The 26,998-nt window shown below is 57.5% G+C and overlaps 1 protein-coding gene across 1 annotated transcript; it reads right to left on the bottom strand.

Annotated features, from left to right (window-relative positions):
* Window positions 1-271: 271 nt before the first annotated feature.
* Window positions 272-22,807, bottom strand: COL8A2 (collagen type VIII alpha 2 chain). The gene is made up of 4 exons (XM_061186791.1): window positions 22,788-22,807; window positions 14,496-14,540; window positions 4,292-4,506; window positions 272-3,691 (listed from the first exon to the last, which is right to left on the bottom strand). The coding sequence occupies exons 3-4, from the start codon at window positions 4,488-4,490 to the stop codon at window positions 1,773-1,775; spliced, it is 2,118 nt and encodes a 705-aa protein (XP_061042774.1). The 5' UTR covers window positions 4,491-4,506; window positions 14,496-14,540; window positions 22,788-22,807; the 3' UTR covers window positions 272-1,772.
* Between the last annotated feature and the right edge of the window lie 4,191 nt (window positions 22,808-26,998).

The raw sequence follows: 26,998 nt of genomic DNA, 5'->3' as shown, positions 1-26,998 counted from the left end.
AGAGAATGGACTTGAGGACATGGGGTCGGGGGAAGGGTAAGCTGGGACGAAGTGAGAGAGTGGCATGGACATATATACACTACCAAATGTAAAATAGATAGCCAGTGGGAAGCAGCCGCATGGCACAGGGAGATCAGCTCCGTGCTTTGTGACCACCTAGAGGGGTGGGATAGGGAGGGTGGGAGGGAGATGCAAGAGGGAGGAGATATGGGGATATATGTATATGTATAGCTGATTCACTTTGTTATAAAGCAGAAACTAACACACCATTGTAAAGCAATTATACTCCAATAAAAATGTTAAAAAAAAAAAAAAAGTCAGTGGCCAGCCTCCTTCCTCAACATGGGAAGGAAGGCTGGCATGGGCCAGAACTGGAACAGGTTCACGCTGGGTCCTTGGCTCTATCCACTCGGCTTGAACTAGGGGCTGAGGGCATGGGAGGGGGTCCTGCCTGTTTCCTGCAGGGCGGAGCTCTGATTGGGGAAAATGGCAGAAACATCCAACTCATTCCAAAGGGGCCTGTTGGCACCCTTTTTCTCAGGACCTCAGCCTCCTGGGCCCTAATCCTACCTAGGACAGGAAATTGGAACCAGAGGGTGGAAGGAGAGGAAGCCCCAGCAGATTAACCCCTGTAGTCGACACATACCAATCATATGGCTCTTATTAAGAAAAAGCAGGCGGTGGCCTTCATCCCCAAGCTTGTGCGCACCTTGTTCTGAGGGCAAACAAGAAGCTCTCTGCCTTGGGGATACTGGGCTTGGGGGTGGCAATGATCCCTTACAATTTTGTGTGAGAAAATCAGCCCTCCCCCAGCAGGTGAAAGGAGAGAAAGGCAGGAATACTCATGTTCGCTGATTGCCCATCCTGCCTCGTGCCCGCCTGTGGTGGTCCCTAGGGGCCTGGGTGGCTGGCCTCATGATGAACAGAGCCAGAGCTGGTGGGGGCAGCCTGGGGGATGGAGACAAACGTGAAGAGCTGCCATCCTGCCCCAGACCCATGCCCCTACCCCTCACACACCACCGTTCCCCATGGCTGCAGCCTGAGCAGTGAAGGGGGGTTGGCACTTCCTGGGAGCCTGCAGGAGGGGCCACACGCCTGTACCTGCCAGGGACAGGCCTGATGCCACCGCCCCACCGCTAGGGTGGCAGTCCTGACAGGGTGTCCACACTGGCCACCTCGACAGTCCCCCTCCTCTCCCTTCCCCTGGAGAGAAACAAAAACTCTTCAGGGGCCCCACCGTCTTATGCTGGAGGTCCTGCCCGGGGCAGCCGGAAGAGCCCCAGCCAAGAATTGAGGGAGGCCCTGCCCCATTCCTTGAGCGGGGGCCGTCTGCGGGCAGGCAGGAAGGGCAGGGCTGGGAAGATGTCTCCCCGGGGGAACGGGTGGGGCAATTCAGTCCCCTCTCAGCTCTGACTCACAGAGCAGCAGCATCCTTTGCCGCCCAGCAGAGCCCAGCACTCACAGGGGGCCAGGGGTCTCCACCAGCTGGGCAGAGTGTCCTGGGGCCCTGCCTGCAGGCCAGGCAAGACAGGAGGGGGGGCACAACCCCGACGCTGCACAGACACTCGGGGGAGAGGAACGCAGGCCACCTTCTTCCAGAAACAACCTCAGCCCGCGCGGAGGGAGAAACCCACTCAGTCTCCTCGGGCAGAGGCCACGGCCGCCTCTGTTCCCGCCTCTGTTCGGCCTTTGGTTTTTTCTTTAAATGGAGGTTCTTTGTAAGTGAGAAGGTCTCTCTACCGCTAAAGAGGAGGAGGCCGGGGCAGCATGGGTTATGTGGGGCACAGCAAGAATCCTGAAAAGGAGGAGTGGATGTACTCGGTGGAGTAGAGGCCATTGGCCTGGTCCGAGGGCATCTGCACCCAGACCTGGTCGTTGGGCCGCAGCTGGAGCACGGCGCCCCCAGACGCCTGGTCCAGGTAGCCCTTCTTGTACTCGTCATAGGTGTAGGTGGCTGGCACATTGTTCTTGTACAGGGCCACCCACACGTTGGTGCCCTTGACGTGCACGTGGTAAGCAAAGTAGTAGACCCCGCCCACGGGGCAGGTGAAGATGCCGGTGGCCGGGTTGTAGCCACTGTGGCCATTGTAGAGGGTCCGGTCAAACTTCACAGGCATGCCTGAGGCGGGGAAGGGCGAGGTGAGCACAGCGGTGAAGGCGGGCGTGGCGTGGGCCGACAGCTCGCCCAGCCCAAACCGGGGCTTGGTCCCCTTGCCCAGCACAGCTCCCTGCACGCCGCCGTTGGGCAGGTGCAGGCTGGTGATGCCAGTCTCATCAAAGGCCCCAGGGGCACCAGGGGGCCCAGGAGGTCCGGGAGGCCCAGGAGGGCCCGTGAGTCCTGGGAAACCTGGGACCCCAGGAGGCCCTGTAGGCCCAGCCATGCCAGGTTCCCCCACTTTCCCCTCTCCAGGGGGCCCCGGCAGGCCTGGTTCACCCTTCAGGCCTGGCAGACCCTGCGGCCCGATAGGGCCAGCTGGACCCTGGAGTCCTGGGATTCCAGAAGGGCCCCTCAGGCCAGGCTGCCCAGGGAGCCCCAAGTCACCCTTCTGCCCCAGGGCTCCTGCCACCCCTGGTCCTCCAGGGCGGCCCGAGAAACCTGGCTCGCCTTTGGGCCCAGTCGGTCCAGGAGGTCCATGAGCCCCTGGAAGCCCCCTCTCTCCTGGGAGCCCAGGTTTCCCAGCCAGACCACTAGGCCCCTGGTCACCCCGAATGCCAGGCACTCCTGGGGGTCCTCCAGGCCCCGTCTCCCCCTTAGGCCCTGGGGGCCCACGTCGGCCAGGTAGCCCTGCAGACCCCGGAAGTCCAGGGGGACCCCCAAGGCCCTGTGGTCCCTCTTCCCCCGGCTCCCCATCCTCACCTGGCTCGCCCCTGTCCCCCAAGAGCCCCGGGACCCCAGCTGGGCCCCTGTCCCCCTTGGGACCTGGCAGCCCTGGCATCCCATAGCCAGTGGGGCCTATCAGGCCAGGAGGGCCCCGGGTGCCTGGCTCCCCTTTGGCCCCTGGTGGGCCCTGTGGCCCTGGCACCCCTGCTGACCCAGGTACCCCCATACCATCCAGCCCAGGGGGCCCTTTTGGGCCCAAAGCTCCTGGCTCCCCCCTGGGTCCTGGCAGCCCAGGAGACCCAGACTCACCCTTATCTCCAGGGGCCCCAGGAAGCCCATCCAAACCTGGTTTGCCCAAGCCAGCTGGACCAGGGAGACCAGGGGGTCCGGGGGCACCCCCCTGGCCTGGGGCTCCAGGAAGCCCTGGTTGGCCCACTCCATTTTCGCCCTTGAGGCCTCGATCACCCGGGGGCCCAGGCTCTCCCTGGGGCCCTGGCTCCCCCCCAAATCCTGGGGGCCCTGGCACCCCCTGGGGGCCTGGTTTTCCAGGGACAGCAATGCCTGAGGGCCCAGGTAGGCCAGGGGGCCCTGGGGGCCCCCGGAGGCCCTGGTCCCCTCGTATCCCTGGCTCCCCCCGAAGCCCCGGCTGCCCTGGTGGGCCAACCTTGCCTGGAAGCCCTGGGGGACCAGCCTTGCCCATCCGGGAGAAGCCAGGGGGGCCAGCGGGTCCAGGCTGCCCATGTAGCCCTGGTTTTCCAGTGCCTGGTTTTCCTGGGAAGCCAGGAGGGCCAGGGGGACCCCGCGGCCCGGGTTTTCCAGGGGGACCAGGCTCTCCTTTCAGGTCCATTGGCAACAGCGGTAGAGGCATTTCTGAGAGAGAAAGAGAGAGAAGGGGCAGTCAGGGGCCTGGACAGTGGGGACAGGGGACCCATCTTCCTACTCCCCACACCAGCATGTGGTGCAACTTGAGAAGACAAGGTTCTGTATCTGTTCATGAAGACCACTCCCGGTCTCCCCCTCCCTGCTGTCATGGAGGATGGAATTTAGGTGGTTCAGTGGCCACCTTGGGAACTGCAGGGTATCCACCCCAGGGCTCTTAGCACCCAACCCACCCAGGCTGGGCCTTCCCCAAGAGCTTCTCATCCCTGCATGACCGGGGTGGAATGGCCACCAGGTGGCACCAGCATCCCTCCTTAGAGCCAATCGGAGCCGACAAACCCACCCCACTTCCCCACAAACCTTCCCGCCCCTCCCCCTACCTAATGCCCATCTCCGCCAGCCAGCTGCACCCCACTTCTGCACCCGCCCCGGACCAGCATCAGGAAGAAAGTGGAGATGGGAAAGCCTTTGGTGGGGATTGAGGGGCTGTGGCCGGAGGCGGGGGCGCCTGGGAAGAGCTGGTGGAGGTCGGGAGGCAGGGAGTTGGGGGTCAGCACTGTCCGAGGCGGGGCGGGGCGGGGAGGTGCTCACCCAGGTATTGGCCCTTGCCCTCGCGGAAGGGCGGCCCCACGGGTCCTTTGTGCATGGGCTGCACGTACTGCACCGGCGGGTAGCCCGCTGCCCCGGCGGCTCCACCGCTGGCGGCCGCCCTCAGCCCGCACCCCAGCACCAGCAGCAGCAGCAGCAGAGGCGGCGGCAGCGAAGGCAGCGACGTCAGAGCCCCCCGCATGGCGTCCTTAGGCTTGCTGCAGGGAGGAACGAGAGGGGCCATCAAGCCAGCCCATAGGTACTTTGGCACCAGGCCCAGGGACTCACAAAAAGATCAGAATATAGATATTATTCACAAGCAATTCTCAAAGTCTCAGAGTCTTGCAGAAGTTACTAAACCTCTCCTAATCCTGCCCATAGCTCTCCATCACCGCCCCCCCCAAGTCTACCGAGGACCCCTCCCTGGACAACAGCCTCCCCCTAACCATTCACTTGGCAGCCAGATGCACTTCCAGAGCATCTCTAACCTTGGCACAGCTCTGCCAGAAACTGTTTGATGATTATACCCAGTACCATGTGCTGGGCTGGCTCTCTGCCAGCCAGGGGCTAAGCTCTCTAGAGATGGAAGCTCACTTAATCCTCCTAACACTTTAACGAGGTATTGTTACTGTCATCCCCATTTTCCAGATGACAAAACTAATGCAAAGGTCTCTAGGAAGCAGACTGGGATTTTTTTTTTTTTTAATATTTATTTATTTATTTATTTGGTTGCACTGGGTCTTAGTTGCAGCAGGCAGGCTCCTTAGTTGTGGCATGAGAACTCTTAGTTGCGGCATGCATGTAGGATCTAGTTCCCTGACCGGGGATCGAACCCAGACCCCCTGCATTGGGAGCGTGGATTCTTTTTTTTTTAACATATAAATTTATTTATTTATTTATTTATTTTTGGCTGCGTTGGGTCTTCGTTGCTGCGTGCAGGCTTTTCTCTAGTTGCGGCGAGCGGGGGCTACTCTTTGTTGTGGTGCACAGGCTTCTCATTGCGGTGGCTTCTGTTGTTGCGGAGCATGGGCTCTAGGCACGGGAGCTTCAGTAGTTGTGGCTCGAGGGCTCTAGAGTGCAGGCTCAGTAGTTGTGGCGTAGGGGCTTAGTTGCTCCGTGGCATGTGGGATCTCCCGGACCAGGGCTTGAACCCGTGTCCCCTGCATTGGCAGGTGGATTCTCAGCCACTGCGCCACCAGGGAAGCCCTGGGAGCGTGGAATCTTAACCACTGTGACACCAGGGAAGTCCCAGAACTGGGATTTGACTAAGGTCTCTCTGACCTCACATTATGTCGATGCCCTTCTGGGGCTCCCCACTGCCTTCAGGATCAAGTCCTTTGTGGGCATTCCCTGGCGGTCCAGTGGTTAGGACTCCGTGCTCTCACTGCCAAGGGCCCAGGTTCAGTCCCTGGTCGGGGAACTAAAATCCCGCAAGCCATGTGGCCAAAAATCAATTGATTTTTTTAAAAAAAGGGCTTCCCTGGTGGCACAGTGGTTAAGAATCTGCCTGCCAGTGCAGGGGACACGGGTTCGAGCTATGGTCCGGGAAGATCCCACATGCAGTGGAGCAGCTAAGCCTGTGCACCACAACTACTGAGCCTGTGCTCTAGAGCCCATGTGCCACAACTAGTGAAGCCTGCGCACCTAGAGCCTGTGCTCCGCAACAAGAGAAGCCACCACAATGAGAAGCCCGCGCACAGCAACAAAGAGTAGCCCCCGCTCGCCGCAACTAGAGAAAAGCCTGTGCGCAGCAATGAAGACCCAATGCAGCCAAAAATTTAAAAAAAAAAAAAAAAAAGTCCTTGGTGCCCAGCATGGCGTTCAAGGCCTTTTAAATCTAATCACCTAGTGGGTGCCTGCGTCTCCAACCCTATCACCTGCCACCCCTTTCTCTGCCTCTCCCCTCCCCCATACCTTTGCCCCAGACACCAGGCAGCCTCACACTTCTGGGCCTTTGTACCTGCTATTTCTCTGCCTGCAGTGTTCTTCCTCTCTCCAACATGTCCTTTAAGGCCCAGGGAAGCTGTCAACCCTTCCTCTATAGAGTTAACCCCTCACTCCTGTGTCCTGATCTAGCCCTGTCACAGCATTTAGCTCAGCTCTGAGAACAAGGCCTGGGTTGGGAAGAAGCACAGGCTCCAGATTTGGATGGCCAGCCTGAGTCCTCCGCTCACCAGCTGGGGGAGCCTGGGCAAGAGGTTTCCACTCTGTGAACCTCAGTTTCCTCATCTGTAAAATGGAATAACATGTCCACACAAAAACGTGTACATGAATGTTCATGGTGACATTATTCATAACAGCCACAAAGTAGAAACAACACAGATGTGCATCCACTGATGAATGGATAGTGTGGTATATCCATACAATGGACTATCATTCAGCAATAAAAAGAAGGGAAATACTGATAAATGTTACAATACAGATGAATCTTGAAAACATTATACCAAGTAAAGAAGCCAGTCACAAAATCATATTATCTAATTCTATTTGTATGTTCAGAATAGGTAAATCTATAGAGACAGAAAGTAGATAGATGAGTGGTTGCCTAGGGCTGGGGGGAGTGGAAATGGGGAGTGATTGCTAATGGGCACAGGGTTTCTATTAGGGGTGATGAAAATGTTCTAAATTGCTTGCTGTGATGGTTGCACAATTCTGTGAATACCTTAAAAAAAACATTGATTCGTACACTTTAATGAACCAGTTGTATGCTATGTGAATTGTATCTCAATAAAGTTCTTTTTAAAAAAAGCTAAGCTAGGGAATTTCCTGGCGGTCCAGTGGTTAGGACTCCGCGCTTCCACTGCTGGGGGCACGGGTTTGGTCTCTGGTCGCCGCCAAAAATATAAAATAAAACAAATTAAAAAAAAAATTTTTTTTTTAAAGCTAGGCTAACAACCTGCTTCTCAAGGCTGCTGTGATAATTAGAGATATCACAGTGCCTCAGGGCAAGCACCCATCAATATCTGCACAGTGGACTAGCCTGGCATTTCACACACCCCAGGAAAGTCCCACTTGCCCTGGCATTCCTGCTCCGGGCTCCCCTCACCCCACCCAGGGGCCTCTCCACACCTTCGCCTGGCTGTAGGAGGGAGTGCAGGTGGGTTGTACACACCCAGGGATGCACGTGGGGCTGAGTCTGGAGCTGCAGTGCGGTGTTCCTCCAAACTCAGTATCACTCAGGGCTTTGCAGGAATGAACGCGGGGCTCCAGAGAAGGTCGGTGAAACTGCCAACCCAGCTCTGCCATCAACCTCTCTGTAACCCTGGGCAGGTCGTTCAGCCTCTCTCAGCCCCAGCATAATGGTAACACCTGCCACCTAAGGGCTCCCCACGTGCCAGGCAGGGCTTCACCAGCTTCACATCACTAATCCTCTTAATGATCCCCCCACCAGCTCATACAATTATAATCCCCTATTTTATAGAAGTAGAAACAGAAGCTTAGACTAAGAATCTTGCCCAGAACACCTTCCCTCAACACAGGCCACCTGCTCTATCTGCACCATGATTGGTGCTGGGCCTCATGAGGCCACACCGTGTACGCCTGGCACTCAGCTACTGCTGATGGAGGCTCTGGCCATGCACTGCTCTAACGTTTGTTTGACGTTCCATCCACGTGCAGCCCTGCGAGGCTTGTCGGCCCTGTTTTATAGATGAGGAAACTGAGGTGCAGTCAGAGCCTAAACCCAGGCAGTCTGACTCTTGAGCCCCAATCCCTAACCACCACACCATGCGGCCTCTCCGGAGCGGGATAAGGGCCCTTCCGCACTTGCCACCTGAGCTGGGGGGCTATTAGGGTGGAGGTGGTGCTCACACAGCACAGAGCCAGAATGTTCTGCCTGGTAGGGGGGCAGAGGGTTGGGGGAGCAGGTGGAGGGGCAGAGCTTGCAGCAGGAAGCAGGGGGAGGGGAGTGAGCAGTTCTGGCCTGGGTGGGCCAGAGGCCAAGGTCATGGCACCACCATAGGAGGACTCAAGAGAGCCCTGGCTCTGGGGAGCCCTGGTCCCCTTCCCATGCTGAGCTGAGGCCTCACTGGGCATGGGGGGTGATGGAGGGTGCAGGCAGCCTCAGGCTCAGCTGGGAGGGTGTCTGGGGTGGGGAGAACTGTGGAGCAGCACAGGCAGGCTGGGTGCCAGAGGAAGAGCCCCCGGTCCACTCAGGAGCCCGGGCAGGGGCAGGGCCAGGGCCCCTGCCAGCTGCCCACTTTTCTTTCCTCCTTGGCAAGGTGGATCTCCAGGAAGCATCCCCACCCTACACCCTGTGGCTCCCTGAACTTGCCCCATCCCAGCATCGTGGAGGTGGGGCAGATCTGCTGCAGGACCCCGGAGCAGGTATTTCCTCTGGAGGGAGGGGCGTCTGAGTGAGGATGACAGCTCACACCTCTGGTTGGGCACCGCCTAAGTGCTGCACTTTCTGCATTTGATTTAATTCCCACAAGGTCCCTGGGAAAAAGGAACTATTGTTCTTCCTCTTGCTATAGATGAGGAGTCTGAGGCTCAGACAAGTACAGTGATGCGCCCACTGGCTACAGCTGGCAGCCGGGATCTGAGCGGAGGTCTGTTAAGAACCTGAGCTCTTAACCGCTGGGAAAGACTGCCATGGGGGAGGGCGTGGGGGAGAGTGCGCCAGAGAGCACAAGCTAGACAGAGGGAGAAGCAAACTGAGAAAGAGAGTCTCTCTTCCAGCTCCAAGCTGCCTGTGGGTTTGAGGAGGGAAAACTTACTCTAGCTCTTAGAGGGGAGGTGGCTATGCCACTCCAGGTGGGGGGCTTGGCTAGAGAAGGGGCTGAGAATCGATGGCCCTGGAATGGTGCGACGTGGCAGCCCAGGTGGGAGGGACTGCCCCACAGCGCCGGCCACCATCAGAGCCGAGGGAGCCTGGGCGCCCCTAAGCCCCTGACTCCTGCTCACTGTCACCTCTCCCCCCCCCCACAACTGAGGCTCCCCAGGCTCTCTGGCCTCTGTACGTTCATTTCACCCTACTGCTTCTCCACCTCCTAACTCTTACTCATTCTTGGACATCCTGGAAGCCTATTGGATGCCTCCCCCGGGCTCCTCTGACACCTGCAGGTCTCCCTCACAGCTCTTGTTTCCCTCTTTGGCTCTTCTGCTCTCTCCCCGCCACATTCCCCCGACTCCATGCCCAGCACAGGACTTGGCTGGCACACAGAGATGCTCCATAAATGTTTGATGAGCTCAATTTGCTGTCAGATTTAATGATCACACCAATAACTCACTCCAGGAAGCATCCAGGACTTTGCACAGATACATGTCACACGGCCCTGGGAGCCCCCTCCCTAGGCCAGATGGGCTTATCTGTTGGCTAGAACGGGAACAGGTGGAACATTCACGTGGTCTCAATCAAGGATCTTCAGCTAAGAACTGCCTGCACGGGGAATAGAGGCACACAGGGAGGAACAGCTGATCCATTTGCTTGCTCCTGGTCTCCCCATGAGGAATGGCGGCCAAGCAGGGGTGTCAGGGGTTGGGGGAGGGCCCTGAGGCTCAAGCCTGGCTCTGCTGTGTGAACTTGGGCAGTCCATCACCCTCTCTGGTGACCTCTTAGGAAGGAAGGCAGGAGCCAGGGCAGCTGGGAAGGGTCTGGGCTGGCAGGGGCAGGAGATGGGATGCAAAAGGAGACGCTAATTCAAGGGATGGAGCGGTGGCGGCAGCAGGGTAGACGCGGTGTTTGGACAGCTGCAAGTCCTTAGCGGGGATTTCCCCCCTTTTCAACAAATCCCCGTAAAACAGCATTTTGTCCAAGTCAGCGTTTTGTGGCAGCCTGGGCCTCCTCCAGGGGCGGCCGAGGAGGTTGGCTGGGAGCGGGTAGCGCTCCAGGGTCTTTCAGACCAATTGAGAGGGGAGGGGAATGGACCCCAGCACGAAGAAGAAGCGCATGAATACAGACCCCTCTCTCCCTGGACAGGGCTTTGGGAGGGGAAGGGGCATCAGCAACAGTGACCCCTCCCCACCAGTCCCCTCTCAAAGGGTCCTGTCCCAGGGGGCGACCAGCAGAGGGGGCCCAGGTGATCCTATGGAATTTAAGGGCCTGCCCACGCCCCATCCCATTTCACACGTGAGCTATCAGAGGTCCAGATAATAAGGGGAGCCGGAGGGTGGGGCGCAGGCTCCCAACAGACCGTGCAGGGGTGTGGCTAGCGTGGCCCTGGCAGCACCCCCACCCCACCCCCGGTGGGTGGCTGGAACGCGGCTCTGCGCAGGCTCCTGCTGCTCCAAGCCCCCCACCCCAGAAGGGCGGCTGCAGCTGAGGAAGCCTCGGGGAGCTCAGGCAGCCCGGGGCCTGGCCAAACCACAGGTATGTTATGAGACGCTTCCTGTTGTGGAGACATTTCTGCGGGATCGGCTGCCCCACTTGCTCCCCTGGTGCCTCCTGCCTCCCCACTCGCCCAGCCTCGCTCTGTTCTCTCCCTGGGTCTCTGGCCCTGACTCATTTCTCTCTGTCTCTCTTTCTCTCTCCAACCCGGTCACTGCCACTTCAACAGGTGAGCAGCATTTCTTGCTCAGGCTCTCCCTATCAGGGATCCAGCCCTGGGGGGCCCTAAGGCCCTCTAGGTCCCGGCAGCCCCTGAACTCCCATTCCAGCAAAGCTACTTACCAGCTGGGTGATCTTGGGCAAGTGACTTAACCTCTCTGAACCTCGGTGTCCTCATCTGTGAAAGGGTTAACTGAGGTGGTCTAAGCCATCAGCCCCTCCATGCTGCCTTGTCCTGTTACCCCGGTGGCCAGAAAGTCCTCCCTTGAGTCTAACCTCAGTTCCTCCTGCTGCAAAGCAACATCTCCTCCAACCCTTGAAAACCTCAGGTGACTTGCTGCCAAAGGCCAGCACCTTGTGAAGTTCCCTAAAGTCAATTTTCTGGCCTGCTAGGCCTTTTCCCTAACCACTCCTGAGATGACACCGACCAGGGGTCACACAGCCTGCTCAGGACAAGGATGGAGTTATGGATCTTGGCGAGGAGCAGAGGAACTGCCCTCCTCCCTCACTGGGCATGATGCCCACCCCCACTGCTGAGCAGGGTGGCTCCAGACTTCTCCAGGGTTCCTGAGCCTCCCAGCCCCCACACCTCTCTCCCAGCTTGCAGAGATCAGAGAGCCCTTTCCCGTCCCCCTCTCCTGAGTCTCAGATGAAGGGGGTCCTGTCTCCCACTCAAGGCCCTGGGCCCCTCCACACCTCTTCCTCTTCCTCGGGGACCTCTCACTCTCTGTGGATGCCTCCCCCACTCTCCAGCCTCTCCAGTCCACATCTACACAGGCCTCACCCCCGCCCCTGGCCACCCTCATCTCTCTCCAGCCCTTCTCAGCCAAGCTTCTCAAAAGAACTGTCTCTACCCCTCACCCTCTCACCTCGTGTTTCCTTCTCGCCAGCACTGACTCCCGCCTTGTGACCCTGCTTTCCTCCTTCCTGGAAAGGCTCTTCCTCAGATTCTTCTCTGCTCCTTCCCTCTGCCCACTCTGCAGACCCAGGCTTGCCCCAAGGAGCTGGCTCAGGCCTCTACTCTTCTCTCTGGATGTTTCTCCTGCAGTTTCCAGCTCTTCCCAGCTCCCACAGTTTTAATCCCATCACCAAGGACTCCCACATCTGTTTCCAGCTACCTCTCTCCTGAGCCCCAGACTCTTGGGTTTGACTATGAGCTGAGCATTTTCGTCTGGCTGTCCCTCATACACCTCCACCCAAACTGCTGTCATTACCTTCTCCCCTATTACTTGCTTCTCCCCCACTCCCTGGTGCCCAGGCCAGAAATCTGGACATCATTTCTGACACTTCTGACCCTTCCTTCCTTACATGGAATCTCTCTAGCCTATACCATGCCTTAGCACAAGTAGAAAAGGCTACCCCTTTTTCCAGCCAACTCAGGCCTACTCATTGCCTTTCCCGAGTGCCCTTGAACAGTAACCAACCTGCACAACTGTACATGACAGCCCTGTTCCTTTACCCTCAAACCCCCAATCCAGTCTTATGGACTCTGTCTCCTCTACTTCTGGGTATGTGACATGCCCACCTGTGTCCCTTCCTCTGTGTCTCTGTGTCGCTGAATCCAGATCCTCACCTGCCTGTGTATCTGAGGCATCTCCTGGTGTGTCTCTCTCCTCCTATCTCTGTGTCACCATCCCATTTGTCCACCCACCTCTGTGACCCTGTCTTTCTCTGCTGTCTTTCTCTGTCCTCTCTTGTGCCTTGTACCTAGATCCTGTCAGAGTTCCAGGTTCTGAAATCTCTAGCTGTCGGTCACTTGATGGGAGCCTCTAGAAGGCCAGCACTTATGGCCTTAATGTTAACGTCAGGTCTGGGGCTGACCACCGTGGACGATCTGCGAGCAGCCCCACAAGGTCTGGGTGGAGACTTGCAGGGCCCAGTGCCCATGAGCTGAGCTCACTGTCCTACAGGCCACTGGGACTCTGAACCCCTCAAATTTAAATGTGCAGGCGTGAGGACTGCTCCAAAGCCAAACGGCTGCCTGGAATCTGGGAGCTGGCGGGGTGGAGGGAGGTGGGCAGGCTGGGACAAGGCTGCCTGGAGGACACCTTATCATCCAGGTTGATGGCAGGACAGGAGTGCTGCCCTCTTCACACCTTGTCTACCCAACCAGGCTTCAAGAGTCCTAACATCCCTCACCCCTGCAGGTGAGGCTCCCAGACCACAGGGGACCTCAATTTGCAAAGCAGCATTGGAAGGAGGTTTGAAGGACAGAGGAGAGTTCAACATACTCATAGGGGCAAGTGATGGTGGAATATTCCAAACTGAGAGCAGAGCAAAAATCTAGTCAAGGAAGACTGAGGGGCTTCTGGGGTGGGCAGTATCTAAGAGGCAGAGAACCTGTGGTTCTGAAACTTGGGAGGGAGAGAGATTGGCTGGAGATAAAAATAGGGCTTCATTGGCAGGGTTGTTGCAGCCTGGATGAGGGCCATGGACTCACCCTTAGGGAAATCACCCATGTTTAGGGAGTGAGAGGAGCCCACTGTACCCTGATCCCCAGCATCCTGAATCCAGACAACCCAAACTTTTCGATGTTTCCCTGTACCCACCTGCCTGCCCTTGCCTGAGTTGCTCTTTCTATCTTTCTCCTCCAGGCAAACATGTTATTCCTCATTTAAGACCCAGCTCAAATGCCTCCTCCTCCAAGCAGCCTTCCGTGCCTCTCTCAGGCAGAACAGCTCCTCCTCCAGGGCATGTCTTCCCCCAACCCCACCCCATCCCCAGCTGGGGCTCAGCACACTGGCACTCAGTACAGTCTGCAGCCTGTGTGCTCCAGCTCCTGGCCTCTGACAACCCCACCTCCCACCTCCAGCCAAGCCTGCAAGATGGCTTCTCATAGGGTCCCTTTTCCTTTGTGGCTCTTCCAGGGTCCTTCTCAGCTCTGGGCTGGAGGGGGCTTGCGCTGAACCTCCCTCCCTGCAGGTAACTAGGTTTACCTCCCAGACCCCCAGCCTCTGCCCATCTCTGAGGCTAGCCACCCCACTGCCACCCTGGGGAGGAGCTTCTTGCGGGGCAACAAAGCATCCAGGGAGGTAGGGACAGCCAGGCGGGGGGAGATGAACCAGAAGAGGCCCAGCAGTGGACAGGACCCAGGGCAACACTGTATCCTCAGGCACGTGGCCAGGGGACCGGCCCTTCCTCGCCGGGGGCTCAGGCCTCAGCTGGTGCCATTTCTCATTTCCCAGAAGAGGCCTTGAGCTTCTGACCGAGACCGGACATGGGTGGGCCACCAGGCCCAGGCACCCCCAGGCCCCAGGCCGAGCCAGGCGGGGCCTTCTCAGCCGCCAGTCCCCCGCCTTCTGTTTCGCATTTGCAGCCTTTTCCGGAGCGCCACCCGCCGCCCGCCGCCCGCTGCCTCCCGCCGCCTGCCAAGATTCCTGGGCCTTCGCGGCTTCCCCGCGCGGTGGCGGCAGCTTCAGCATCGGCAGGAGGGGCTGAGCTGGGCAGGGAGGGGGCCCGGAGGGAGCACGGCCAGGCCACTGCACCCGGGCAGGCCAAGCAAACACGGCCACGCCAAGGAGCAGGGGCGAAATAGTTCACAAATGAGAAAAAGCTGCTTCCAAGTTGGGCCGGAGGGAGCTGAGGTCACCTGCCCGCTAGGCCACCCCGAGCCTGGGAGGGGCATCTGCTGCAGCTGGAGGGAGCAAGGGTAGATAGCAGCAAGCACAGGTCTCATCCAGCTGGGGATATCAGAGAGCCCTGCCCCCAAATCTAGCTTACCTTTCAGGTCGGAGGGGCCTCTGAAGGTGCCAGCAGAGACAAGGCCTGAGAATGAAAGAGGGAGACAGTGAGGAAGATGCCAGGAGCTGGCGAAGCCTCCTGCCCTAACTCACAGCCACCCCAGCGCCTGCCATGGGTTTTTTACCAGGAGCCCCTGCTGGAACATTGGCCCCCAACCTCAGTCTCCTCTCAGGGAGCCAGGGCCCCCCATCAACTCCCTTCATTCATTCCATGCACTTAGCAATGCCCATGCGGGACCTGGCCCTGGATTGATGGAGTTCCTCCTGTCCTAGGGCCCAGGCTGAGGAAGCCCCTTCTGTGGGCCAGGGTCCATACCGGAGAAGTCCCTACACTCTGTCAGGCCCTAAGCTGGGGTGGCCCCTACTATAGACTAGGGTTCCTGCCTGGGGAAGCTCGTACTAGGTAGGGGGCCTGAGGCTAGGCCTTGGGACAAAGAAACGGCTCAGCCCCATGCCCTGCCCTGAATTAGCTGGAGGCATCAGACAAGTGGCCATCACACAATTGACTAAGGTCTCTGGGCTGTGGGAGTACAGAGCAGGAAATATTGCCCTCCCTTGGGTTTCCCTGGAAGACTTCATGGAGGAAAGGACATTAAGGCTGGATCCTGAAGGGTGAGTAGGAGTCTGACAGGCAGACAAAGTAAGAAAAGGAATTTCAGGCAGTAGGAAGCTGCTTGGCAGATACAGGGAAGGTCCAGAAGTGCTGTGGGGTTGAGAGGACAAGCAGGAGCTGAGAAGTCTCGGGCAATTTAGTGAGGAGCCTTAAATGCTATGCTTGTATATCTCTGGAAGGCAATGGGGAGCCATGGAAGGTTGCTGAGCAGGGAGAGATGATGTGGTCACAGCCCTCGATGGCCAGGTCCCCATTTCTGACTCAACCATTGATGCCTGGCTATCATAAGCCCTAGTCCAGGTCACACAGCAGAGCTGGGGTCGTAGTCCAAGCCCAGATATGAATCCTGGGTGGATGGGGAGGGGACGCCTAGCCAGCCCACCTGGCAGGGAGGCCTGCCGGCTGCGTCACTCTCTCCCACAGCTGCTTGCTCGCCTCTGCCCGCTCCCATGGAAACTCTGACATCCCAGCCCTCTCGCTGCACAAGCAGCCAGATGCCGAAGCCAGCGGCTCCTAGGCCTTCCCTCCAGCTCAGCTGAGCCCTGCCTCCATCCACGCCCCTCTGACACCATGACCCCAGAGGTGGGTCATGAGGCTACTCTCTCTGAGGGCCCAGACTGACTGATGGAGCTTGGGTGGGAGGTCCTCACTGGCCAACTTGACTCCAGCTTCTCTGGCCCCAGCCCACACCCTCACCATGAGGCTCAGGGAGGGGAAGTGACTTATGTTGGATCTGGGCTTTTGAAAGATGAACATGGATTTAACTGGGTGGTGGTGGGGAGAGGTGATCAGTCCAGGCTAAGGGAATACCATGTGTGAGGGTATGGAGGTGTGAATGCCCTGAACATAATTAGAATAAATAAATGAACTAACTAATCATAGCTAACATTTATTGTATACCTACTATGTGCCAGGCACGGTTCTGGGCTCTTCTCATGAATTATCTCATTTAATCCTCATACCAACCCAGTGAAGTAGGTTCTTTGTCTTTCATTTTTACAGAGTGGGAAACCAAGGGACAGAGAGGTTAAGTAATTGGCCAAAGGTCACACAGCTCATGAGGGGTAGAGCCTAGGCTGTTGGTGCCAAAGCTTGGGCTCTTAACCTCTCCAAACACAGATGGCTTGAGATGAGAAGGGCTGGCTGGGGTCAGCCTGAGAAATGCCTTAAATATCAGAATCAAAGACCCCCAGCACAGGGACTTCCCTGGTGGTGCAGTGGTTAAGAATCGGCCTGCCAGTGCAGGGGACATGGGTTCGATCCTCGGCCCGGGAAGATCCCACATGCCGCAGAACAACTAAGCCCGTGCGCTCTAGAGCCCGCGAGCCACAACTACTGAGCCCGTGTGGCACAGCTGAAGCCCATGCGCCTAGAGCCCATGCTCCGCAACAAGAGAAGCCACCACAATGACAAACCCGTGCACCGCAACAAAAGTAGCCCCTGCTCGCTGCAACTAGAGAAAGCCTGCTCGCTGCAACTAGAGAAAGCCCGCGCTCAGCAACGAAGACCAAACGCAGCCAAAAATAAAAATAAAAATAAATTAAAAAAAAAAAAAAAGACCTCAAGCACAGCTTAAAGCTGGCTCCCCATCCCCTCCACCCATGTTAGCCCTTAATAATAAAGGTCTCGCCTGTGCGCCGCAGCTGCTGAGCCTGCGCTCTGGAGCCCGCGTGCCACAACTGCTGAGGCCCGTGCGCCTGGAGCCTGTGCTCTGCAGCGGGAGAAGCCACCGCAATGAGAAGCCTGCGCACCGCAATGAAGAGTAGTCCCCGCTCGCCACAACTAGAGAAAGCCCGCGCACAGCAATGAAGACCCAACCGCAGCCAAAAAAATAAATTAAAAATAAAGATAAATAAAAAGCATATTTGTCAAAGAGCTCTTAAAAAAATTTTTTTTAAATTAAAAAAAATAATGGTCTCTAAAAATCCCAAGTACATTTTCTGCACCAGACATAGCACTAGACATGCTCCAGGCATTATTTTTTATCGTGCTCTCCCATAACTCTATAAGGTGGGAATTGCTGTCCCATTTTTCTGAGGAGGAGCATTGAGGCTCAGAGAGGTGACATCCATTCTCCAAGGTGACAGGAAGCACCGGGGCTGGGATCTGAACCTTGGGGCTTGCCCAGATCCTAAATGGCCAAACCCCTGTATACTTGGGCTTCCTGGAGACCGCAGCCACAGTACTTCTCCCCACTTCTCCTCCACCTCCGCCTGTGCTGCCTCAACCCAGATGCCAGCACGGCTGGTGACAGAGTGAGCAGCTCCTATCACGGGCCTCAGGCGCCCACTCCAGTTGACCAAGGCTCCCGTGGTCCTACAAAATAGAAGGTGGGGTGGGTGAGTGTGCCAGGGCAGTGCCTGAGCCGACTTCAATGGGACTCTGTTCTTAACCTCTGCCCTCAGCTGCCTTCCCTAATCTCCTCCTGAGCCCCTCCCCTGGCGACATCTCCTCCTTGCACAGAGCCTGCCTCCAGCTAAATCCCAGGCCAGATGTGGGGGGGACAGTCTATACCCCCCTGTCCCCCACCAACTTCGGCGAGCGCAGGCGCCCAAGGAGACTGGCCAGGATCCCAGACCTGCTTCCCCATCCCAACTTTCCAACCTGACATGCTGATGGCCACGAGGTGAACAGTTGGCTCCTCCCAGAGGGGGGCTCATGGGAGAAGTCTCCATTTTCTGAGCCCCTACCATGAGCTGGCCCTCGGCTAAGAGTCTTGCCTAAAAAATCATGATGGGTTAAGAACCACTCTGGAGCCCAGCTGCTCACAGTTTTCTCCCAGCCCTGCCTCTTACTAGCAGTGACCTCAGTGGTCTGTGCCTCAGCTTCTTGGTCAATAACATGGGAGCAATTCCTACTTCGCAGAGCACTGGAGAGGATTAAACACGTTAATTTCATGTAGCCGATTTCAAGCAGTGCTTGGCATAAAGAACATTCAATATATGTTTCCTATTATCATTATCATCATCATCACCATGAAGCCTCCCAAAAGCCCTGTGAGGTTAAATTATAAACCCTATTTTACAGATGAAGAAACAGAGGCTCAGAGAGAAGTCATTTGCCCAGGTTCACCAGCCAGCCAGTGGTGGACGATGTCAGTTTGGACTGAAGCTGAGTGAGTTCCCAGATAATGAGGACAGCCTTGCAGCTCTCTGGAGCTGAGGCACAGTGTGTGTGTGTGTGTGTGTGTGTGTGTGTGTGTGTGTGTGTGTGTGTGTGTGTGTGTGTGTGTGTCGGGTTGGGAGGGGTCCTCCACTCACCCCTGTCCTGCCTGACCTCCAGGGGCTCCTCTGCCCAAGCCCCTGCCGCCGCTGCAGGAGGGGGCTCTGCATTCCTGGCTAAGCAGCCGGATTTGCTGTGCTCCAGGAACTATGAAAAGAATGTTTGCCACGAGCTGAGCCGTGGTTGCCTGTCAGAGGGAGCATGGCCTGGAGGGCCCACACAGAGCTGTGTGGCGGCCAGGAGCCGCCACAGTGGGAGGGAAGGAGGCTAGACACAAGAGAGCTTCTGGTTAGTGAGTGCAGTGGATGCTGGATGCGGGTGGGGACCAAACAGTCAACCTCCTGGGGTCTTTCAGGAGGGAGAAATGACCCACACACACAATCTACATTGCGCCTCCCCACAGGCTCCAACGAGAGCCGGGGAGGCATTACTGGCCCATCTCATGGATGGGACATTGGAGATCCAGGGAAAGCTCGCAGCCAGTGGCAGAATTGGGACCCGTGGCCAGGACCCTTTGCTCCCAGAGGTTGCCCACCCTCACGGGACCCACCAGGACCACAGCGCATTCTGAGATACTAGAAAACACCATGCCAGCCCTCACTGTCCTGGCCACCCTCCGGGCCTGACCTTCTCATGACCGCTGCTCCCCATGTTCCCTGTCCCTCAAAAAAGTCCCTTGTGTATGAAAATTCCTGGCACACTGTGGACAGATGCTCAACAATTAAGTTTCCATTCCTTTCCCCTCCAAACCAAGCCCTGTAGAGGGCAGTGACCCGGGAGGTCGGTGGGAAGAACATGAGTTGTACACCCTCACAGACCTGGGAGTGAATCCCAGCTTGGCACTCAGCAAGGGGACGCTTGGCCAGTTTATGGGCCTCTCTGAGCCTCCACTTCTCCCTCTGTTAAATGGGCTACCGACCCTTGCCTTGCAGTAGTGTTACAAGGACTAAATGAGATACGCAAACACAGGCCCTGATACACAGTAGATGCCCAATAAACTCTTATTGTTACCCTCCCCCAGGGGGACAGAAATAATTGAAATTAGAGAACCTCAGATGACAAGGTTCCCTCCATCCCAGGTTCCTGATAGCCCCTGCTAGGGGAGGGCGGCCTCTGAGAGGAAGGGAAGCCTGAGCCCAGGGTCCTGTCCTCAGGGCTCAGTTCTGCCACTGACTGCTATGTGACCTGAGGCAACTTCCTCTCTGAGTCTCCATAATCCCATCCAGGAGATGAGCCAGCAGTGCTGGCATGGCTCTCTCCAGGAGGCAGTAACCCTCTGCCACCCACTTCTGCCCTCCAAGAGCCAGAAATCTCAGCCTGCATGGGGACAGTCACTTCTCAATTCAGAACTTTCCAAGAATCTGAATGGAAGCAGGGCCAGGCCCTCCCCATTCCCTTCCCAGGATCCAACCAGAGAGGTGTAACAGACTCTGATCAGAAGTCTGGGTGAAAGTTCTTGGCACTGCACCCTGATCATGTGTGACCTCAGACCACTCCTCACCTCTCTGCAGGCAAAAGGACCCTGGAGACAAGTATTAGCATTCCCATTTTATAGATGAGGAAACTGAGGCACAGAGATGGGAAGTCCCTTACCCAGAGTCACGCGGAAAGTAACCCCAGTCTGTCTGACTCCCAAGGTCAGGATCTGCTGTCTACACCCCGCCACCATAGAACAGAGCAGGCCTGGAATTCCCTTTCTGGGACCGTGACTTCCCTAACTGATGTCTGAGCACACGTGTGCACACATATGGCCTCACACACCCTCTCTGGCTTCTAAACATACATACCCAGGTCTCCCAGACACTAAACTAGCCCCCAGACCCATGGCCACACTCGACACTCAGCCCCCTGCACCTAAGCATACCAGACCCTGGTGTCCAAACCCACATCTCCCCTTGACCTGACTCCTCTGAGGTCAGACCACGGCCACCCAGTACAAGGCTCCTGGCCCGCCCTCTCCTATCCCCACAGCCAAGCATCACTGAGGCCTGTCCAATCTCTCTCCTTACTCCTCTCCATCTATACCTGCCTCCCATCCCCATGGCAACCACCGACCTCAGCCCCCATCACCTTCCTCCTCAAACTCTGCCCAGCCTCCTAAGTGGTCTCCTTGCCTGTAAGATCCCTCTTCATCCTTTCCCCCCAGAGCAACCAGAGTGATTCCCAGTTTGCACCACTCTGCAGCTCACACCCTTTCTCTGACAAGGCCCTAGGAAATCTGACCTCGAAGTAGTTGTCAGTCCCTCCCCCTCAGTCTCCCACCGTGTAGTCACCTTCCCCTGAGAGAACTCTGCAGCTTCCCACCTCCACACCTTCGCACACGCTGTGTCTTCTGACTGGAATGCCCTCATTTACCTTTTCCACGCCCTGCACCTGTCAAAGTTCTCATTCTCCCTGAAAACCGCAGCCAGAGTCACCTCTTAGCCGCTTCCCCTGATGGCCCCTCCCACACACACTTTGGCTTGTAAGGTTCCTCCCCTTCATGTAGCTCGACGGGCACCCTGAGACACAGCTGCACCCCATATGAGAGGCCACTGTGCCTCTGGTTCTTCCACCCCGGCTCTGTAAATGCCTCAGGCCACCGATGGGACTGGCTCATCTGAGGCCCCACTTTCCTACAAGGGGAGCCCCATGCGTGCCACTGAGGGGCCTGGAGTGGGCTGGGGGACTAGCAGGGCAACCAATCTTTGCTCTGGCTCAGACCCGGAGCACGGGGGGAGGTGGGGTGCTCAGGCTGACAGCCCTGTTTGATATCTTCACCTCCCTTTTTCTTTCCCCTTCCTCTGAGCCAAAGAGCGGAAACTCATTTTCACTGTGGTGGACAGAGTGAAACTGGAGAGAGAGACCCTGGTGAGCGTGAGTGTGCGTGTGTTGTCCTGTCTGAGTACGTCTGGCTGGGCCACGTAGGGCCTGTCATGTGTCTGTAGGAGTTTGTGTGTGTGTGTGTGTGTGTGTGTGGTGTGTGTGTGTGTGTGTGTGCGCCCGCACGCGCGTGCTCTGTTGTTTCAGCATCTGTGGTGGTATGTGTTTCAACAGAGCATGTTCTGGTGTATGACTGTGTATGACTGTCAATGGGAGGGAGTGTAGCTATTGCAGCTGTGCGTGACTCTGTCTGTCTGTGGTGTGTCCTCATTATCGTTTTGGGGTGATTGTGTGTCCAAGGGTCTATCGGTGTTCACCAGCCCAGCGAGAGGCCAGTGGGGACATCTATGCCCTGACTGAGACCACCAACTCCCACTGGAAGGTTGCTGCCCCCCACACATCCTCTTCTGGGCTCTAGAATGGGCTCCCTGAGGGCCCCCCATCTACTCAGGCCAGTGAGGGTCAGTCCCCAGAGAGGAACCCCAGACTGCCTGACCCTCCAGCCATCCCAGCTCCACAGCCCCCAGATCTTCCAAACACCCAAGGCAGCTCCCTAGGAGGTTGCCTTCGCTAAGGGCACTCCAAGGAGGGGATGGACCCTGCCACCAGACAAGGGCACAGGCCTTAGCAAGAGACGCTGAAGGTAGACAGGAGGAAGGACTTCTGGGTTGCCAGGGTCCCCTGAGGGAGGTCAGTGGTATTTCTGCGTCAAAAGCCTAGCATGTTCTCACACACACTGAGAACCTCACACAAGCACACACTGACTGACGCACACATTAATAACATACTGGCAGACACTCACTGTCCCCCTCACGCCCCACAAATGCACACATTGACAGGCTCACACATGCGTACACACAACAAGCAAACTCAGGGGGTCTGCCCTTCCCCGGCTCGCAACTCATGGGCTCCTCTGGATGAACAGTGTCTCTCCGCCTGGGGACTAATGGGGCCACTATGTCTCCAGCCCCAGGACAGACACCTGGGGAGGCTGCTCTGGGGCCCTCAGACCCCTGCCCCTCTGAGCCGGGAAACAGTCCGGCCGTGAGCCGGTCCCCTCACCCCCGCAGGTCTCAGGCCTGAGCTGCGGCAAGGTGCTGAGCCTCTGGCAGGGACATTCCTCAGAACTCCAGTCTCCAGTTTGGGGGGTGCTGCCAGGACACCTAGAATAGGAGGAACTTGGGGGTAGAAGCAGAAAAAACGGGAAACTGGGAGGTTGCCAGCAAACTAGAATCGGCAGAGAGATGGGGAGAGGAGAGCTGAGGGGTTTCCCCTGCCTGGGGCTACAGGGGGCTCTAAGGCCACTGCTCCGTCCTCCCTGCTCCACCATCCTGCGATGGAAGCTTTGTCATCCCCATTTTACAGGTGGGAAGGGAGACTCCCGGAGGTGAAGTGACTGCTCCGAGACACATGGTCAGGGATGCCACCCAGGACTGTCTGAAGCTGGAGCCCCCGCTTCTGGGAAAGAAGGGAGGAGGGGGCTTTATCTGGGATTCTGCCCCGGGAAGCAGGAAACGGGATGGGCGCCCGCATACCAGCGCCGACCCCCAGCCCAGTCCCCCATCCCGTCCTCACCTCGGAGTCCGAGGCGCAGGCCCAGCTGTTCCAGCTGTCCGGGACAGTTTTGGGGGAAGCCCAGGCCGGGTCCTGCTCTCGGAGCCCCCAAGCCCGGCAGCCGTGCCGCCTCTCCCCGGTTACCTGCGGGGGCGGCCGCCTGGCGCCGCTCCCGGCCCTCGAGGGCGGCCCGGGGCGCGCGGGCTCCGGGCAGGGGCGTCGTCGGGGTCCGCGCCGGCGGGGCTCCGCGTCGCTCTGCCGGCCGCCCCTCGCGGCTGCCGGAGTGGGCGGGCTGCGCGCGGGGGCCAGGGAGGCGGGAGGGGCGCGGCGGGGCGGGGCCTCCACCCTCTTCTTTCCACAGGCACGGCCAAGGTCCGCGCCCAGCCCGGCCTCGACAGCCGCCTCCCTCCCTGGACCGACTCAGACACCCCCCACCCCACGCACATCCCGGGCAGCTCGGTCCCCACTCACCCTCACGCGCCCTGTGCCTGCGTCTGGAGCCCCCTGCTCTCGGGGACGACCCGTCTATGGGGACACAGACCCAGACCCTGTCACCGAGAAGGGGGACATGGTGTGCTCAGTGCGGGGAAGGGGCAGCACAGGGGTGATGGCCCATAATTGAGCAGTCCGCGAAGGTTTCCTGCCAGTGGTGACCTAGCTGAGAGGGACTGGGGCGGGGGTGGGGTGGAGGTGGGGGGAGACTTAGGGGGAAGCGGGAGGAGGGACGGTGGTGACCCGCACATTCGGGGTTTAGGGAGGTGAGCCTGTGTGCTCACGGGGGCGGGCAGTGGGATCTTGTAGGCCGTGCAGAAGCTGGTTAGACTTCACTTCAGGGAAATGGGGAGCCACTGAAGACTCTGGAGCAGCGCAGTGATGTGGTCAGAGTTGTGCTGTAGAAAGAGCCCCCTCTACTTCACTTTGCTGTACAGTAGAAAGTAACACAACATTGTAAAACAACTATACGTCAATTAAAAAAGAAAAAAAAAGAGCCCCCTGACTTCTACGTGGAGGAAGACAGAGGCAGGGACACTGGTGAGGAGGCTGCTGGAATAATCCTGGCTGGTCCAATGAGGCGGACAATGGGCGCTGGAAGGAAGGGTCAAATGTGAGAGGAGTAAAGGAGGTGGGATAGGCAGGATTTGGCTGTGGGGGTGAAGGACCTAGAGAGAGGGAAGTATCGAGGACAGGGCCCAAGTTTCTGATTGGAGATGGTGGTCCAGAAGGAGGATGGTCAGATGCGTTGAGTTGCACACTGCTGTGGGCTTCCACATATCCAGCAGGGAAGTGAGAGTTCTGAGCTAGAGATTAGGGGCCCATGGTGTACAGATGGTGACTGATGCCATGGGAGTGATGCTCTGGGAAGGAGTGCCCAGGCCAGGACCGAGGACCATTAACATTCAAAGGACCTGTACAGGAAGAGAGGTCAGCAAAGGAGACCTAGAAGGTGGGGCTGGGAGGTGGGGGGAAACCAAGAGAGCAGTAACTCAGAAAGCAAAGACAGGGTGTTTCTAGAAGTCCAGGGAGGCCCCCAGGGTCAAGATGTCACAGTCCTTTGGGACTGGCAGTTAGGGGCTGGTGGTTGAGGTGGAGGGCAGGGGCAGGGGCAGGGGTCAGGCTGCAGAGGCCAAAGGAGCAGCCACAGGGGAGAAAGCGGAGGCAGCAAGGGCAGTAGGGGAGTTTGGAAGGGGGTTTGGGGTGAGGGTGTGAGTGTGTGTGTGTGTGTGTGTGTGTGTGTGTGTCTGGTCTAAGTGGGAAAGACCCTCCACAGGTCCAGAAAAGGAGCAGGGAGGGCCCACGGCTGTCTGTCTTTGGGTCTGGGCCCACCTCCATGGCCCCCTCACCCTCCTACCGCCTGCCCTCCAAAGGCCTCCCACTTTGCTGTCCCCCTGCCAAGGTACACACCAGCCCTGCCACTCCTCGATGGGGCCTCCCATCCTCACCCACCTCCAGAGTCTGGGCCCACTCCCATCCTAGCCCTCAGATTGGGGGGATTGCAACGGGTCTTTGGGTCTGGCCTCCTGGCCTGAGCCGCTCAGAGGGACAGCAGGGGAGCCAGGCTGGGGCACTGTCCGAGGAAGGGGAGGGGGCCTGGTTGGCGGGGTACCTAAGGGGACACTGGCTGGGGTGGAGAGCTGTGGCCCTCCCCCAGAGCTGGTGTGAAAACCAGGCCCTTGATGGGGATCAGATGGGGGTGAGCGTTCAGGGAGAGGGTGGGAGCTAAGCGGCAGGGACTCTGGAGTTAGGCTGCCTGGGTTCAAGTCCAAGAGCCACCATTCACCAGCTGCGTGTCTTGAGCAAGTTACCTAACCTCTGGAGCCTCAGTTTCCTCATCTGAAAAGCTCTCATAGGCTTGTTGTGAGGATTAAATCCATTAATCCATGTCGAGCTCTTAGCTCTGAGTGTGAGCTGTTCTTGGGGGGGAGCTCAGTGAAGGGGGCGCTGGTGAAGCAAGCAGGCAAGTGAGGCGGTGCACTGTGCCCGGGAAGGGGCTCCCATGGGCTCCACGCACACAGTTGCTGCAACATACTCCCCTACGTGATCCCACCCGATTCTCCTGACTCACCCTTTAAACTTTCCTGAGGCCCCCCTGCCTGGTTCTATGTGGCACACATGTCCCCAGCCCCTCTTTTCTCCCCATGCTGAATGCCCTGCAGTTAGGGAGGGCTCCAGCTCCTTCTCCTTTCAACCGGCCCTAGGAGGCCAAGTCTGGCCCTGTCCTGTTGTCCTGTGGCCCCTGGTGTTCACCGGACCCCCAAGGTGAGCCTCAGCTACCCATCCCCCAACAGAGGCTGAGACAGTCTTGCCATGACCCTGCCACAGCTGCCTCCTGTTCTACCAGCTCTTTGCACAGCAAACCTCAAGACAGGAAATGAGTGTCTGGGTGCCAGAGGTTGCAGACTTTCCAGCCAAGGCTCACGTTTAGGCTAGGCCAGGCCAGACTTCCAGCCCGGTTCCCCATCCCACCTGCCAGGGCTTCCATCCTTGGTCTGTCTCTGGTAGTGCCTAGATATCAGTGGGTCGGCCCTGCCTGTGGTCGCCTGCTGTGTGGCCTTGGACAAGTTGCTGCCCCTCTCTGGGCTTCATTTTCCTCAGCCACAGGAATCAGAAGCTGCCCAGAGAGGATTCAAGGACTGTTCTAGGCCTGAGCAGGGGTATGAAATGGGGTGGCTGGTTAAACTGAACCAGACGAGGCATGTAACCTGCTTAGCACAGCCCCTGGCAGAGCCGATGCTGGCACCCACCTGGTGGTTCAGAGCACAGGCTGAGGAGTCAAGTAGACCTGGGTTTGGATCTGCAGTTCTGTCACCTGACTGTGGGCAAGTGACCTCATTTCTCCAAACCTCAAATTCCTCCTCTTTAAAAGGGGGATAATGATAGTCCCTAATGGCAACAGCTAACCCTTGCAGGGCTCTTACTCCATGCCAGGCACTATTGTGAGCACTTCTAATGGATTAGTTCATTTAATCCTCACACCAACCCTTTGCGATTCGTATAAGAATTGTCCCCACTTTGTAGATGGGAAAACTGAGGCACAGATGGGTTAACTGACTCACCCATGGTCACGTAGCTAGGAAGTGGATGAGCTGGGAATTGACTCCAAGCAAGCTGGCTCCCCAGTCTTCCCCTTTCCCACCATGCTATAGGGCCTCTTAGAAACAGTGAATATAAAGAGTTTAATACAATCCTGGCACAGAGTAATGACGCAGTAAATGTTAGCAATTGTTATTACTGTTACCATGATTCTCCCATTCCTTCTAAATTTCTCTCTTGATCTGTCAATGAGAAAACACTGGGCTCCAACCACCCTAGGTTGGAGCCTGGGGAGGGCCTGGCTGGAACCTTCCTCTTGCCACCCCTTCCATCTGTCTGGCAAGATGATGGGAGAGAGGGATGTTTGCACAGATGTGTGCCTGGGGTGTGCAAATAGTCTGGGGAGGGGGCGTGGTGTTGGTAAATTGCTGCTCCACCAGGGCCTTGGTGATTCTGCACACCCCCATGCCCACGCCTGACTTTCCGTATCTGCTTGGGGACTACAGACTCTTGGTTCTACAATTCCTGGAAAGTGCTTCCCTCTGTCTAGCCCTCCTTCTTTCTTTTCAGTTGCCAGAGGCCTCTCTTACAGAACTACGGAAATGAAGACTCCTCCCGCAGGCCCCACGGTTCTCCTCACTTCTACCCCAGGGGATCTCTCAGCCCCATCCTCAAAAATCCAGGTAATGCTGCGGAAATTA

Source organism: Eubalaena glacialis, chromosome 3 (assembly GCF_028564815.1).
Source record: "Eubalaena glacialis isolate mEubGla1 chromosome 3, mEubGla1.1.hap2.+ XY, whole genome shotgun sequence".
In the NCBI taxonomy this organism is placed as follows: Eukaryota; Metazoa; Chordata; class Mammalia; order Artiodactyla; family Balaenidae; genus Eubalaena; species Eubalaena glacialis.
The sequence above is the reverse complement of the archived record's forward strand: the minus strand, read 5'-3'. Positions and strand labels throughout refer to the sequence as shown.

Coding starts and splice junctions, on each gene's coding strand:
- COL8A2 (XM_061186791.1), bottom strand. CDS start 4,490: ATGCGGGGGGCTCTGACGTCGCTGCCTTCGCTGCCGCCGCCTCTGCTG. Junction 3,692..4,291: donor GGGCAAGGGCCAATACCTGG/GTGAGCACCTCC, acceptor TTTCTCTCTCAG/AAATGCCTCTACCGCTGTTG.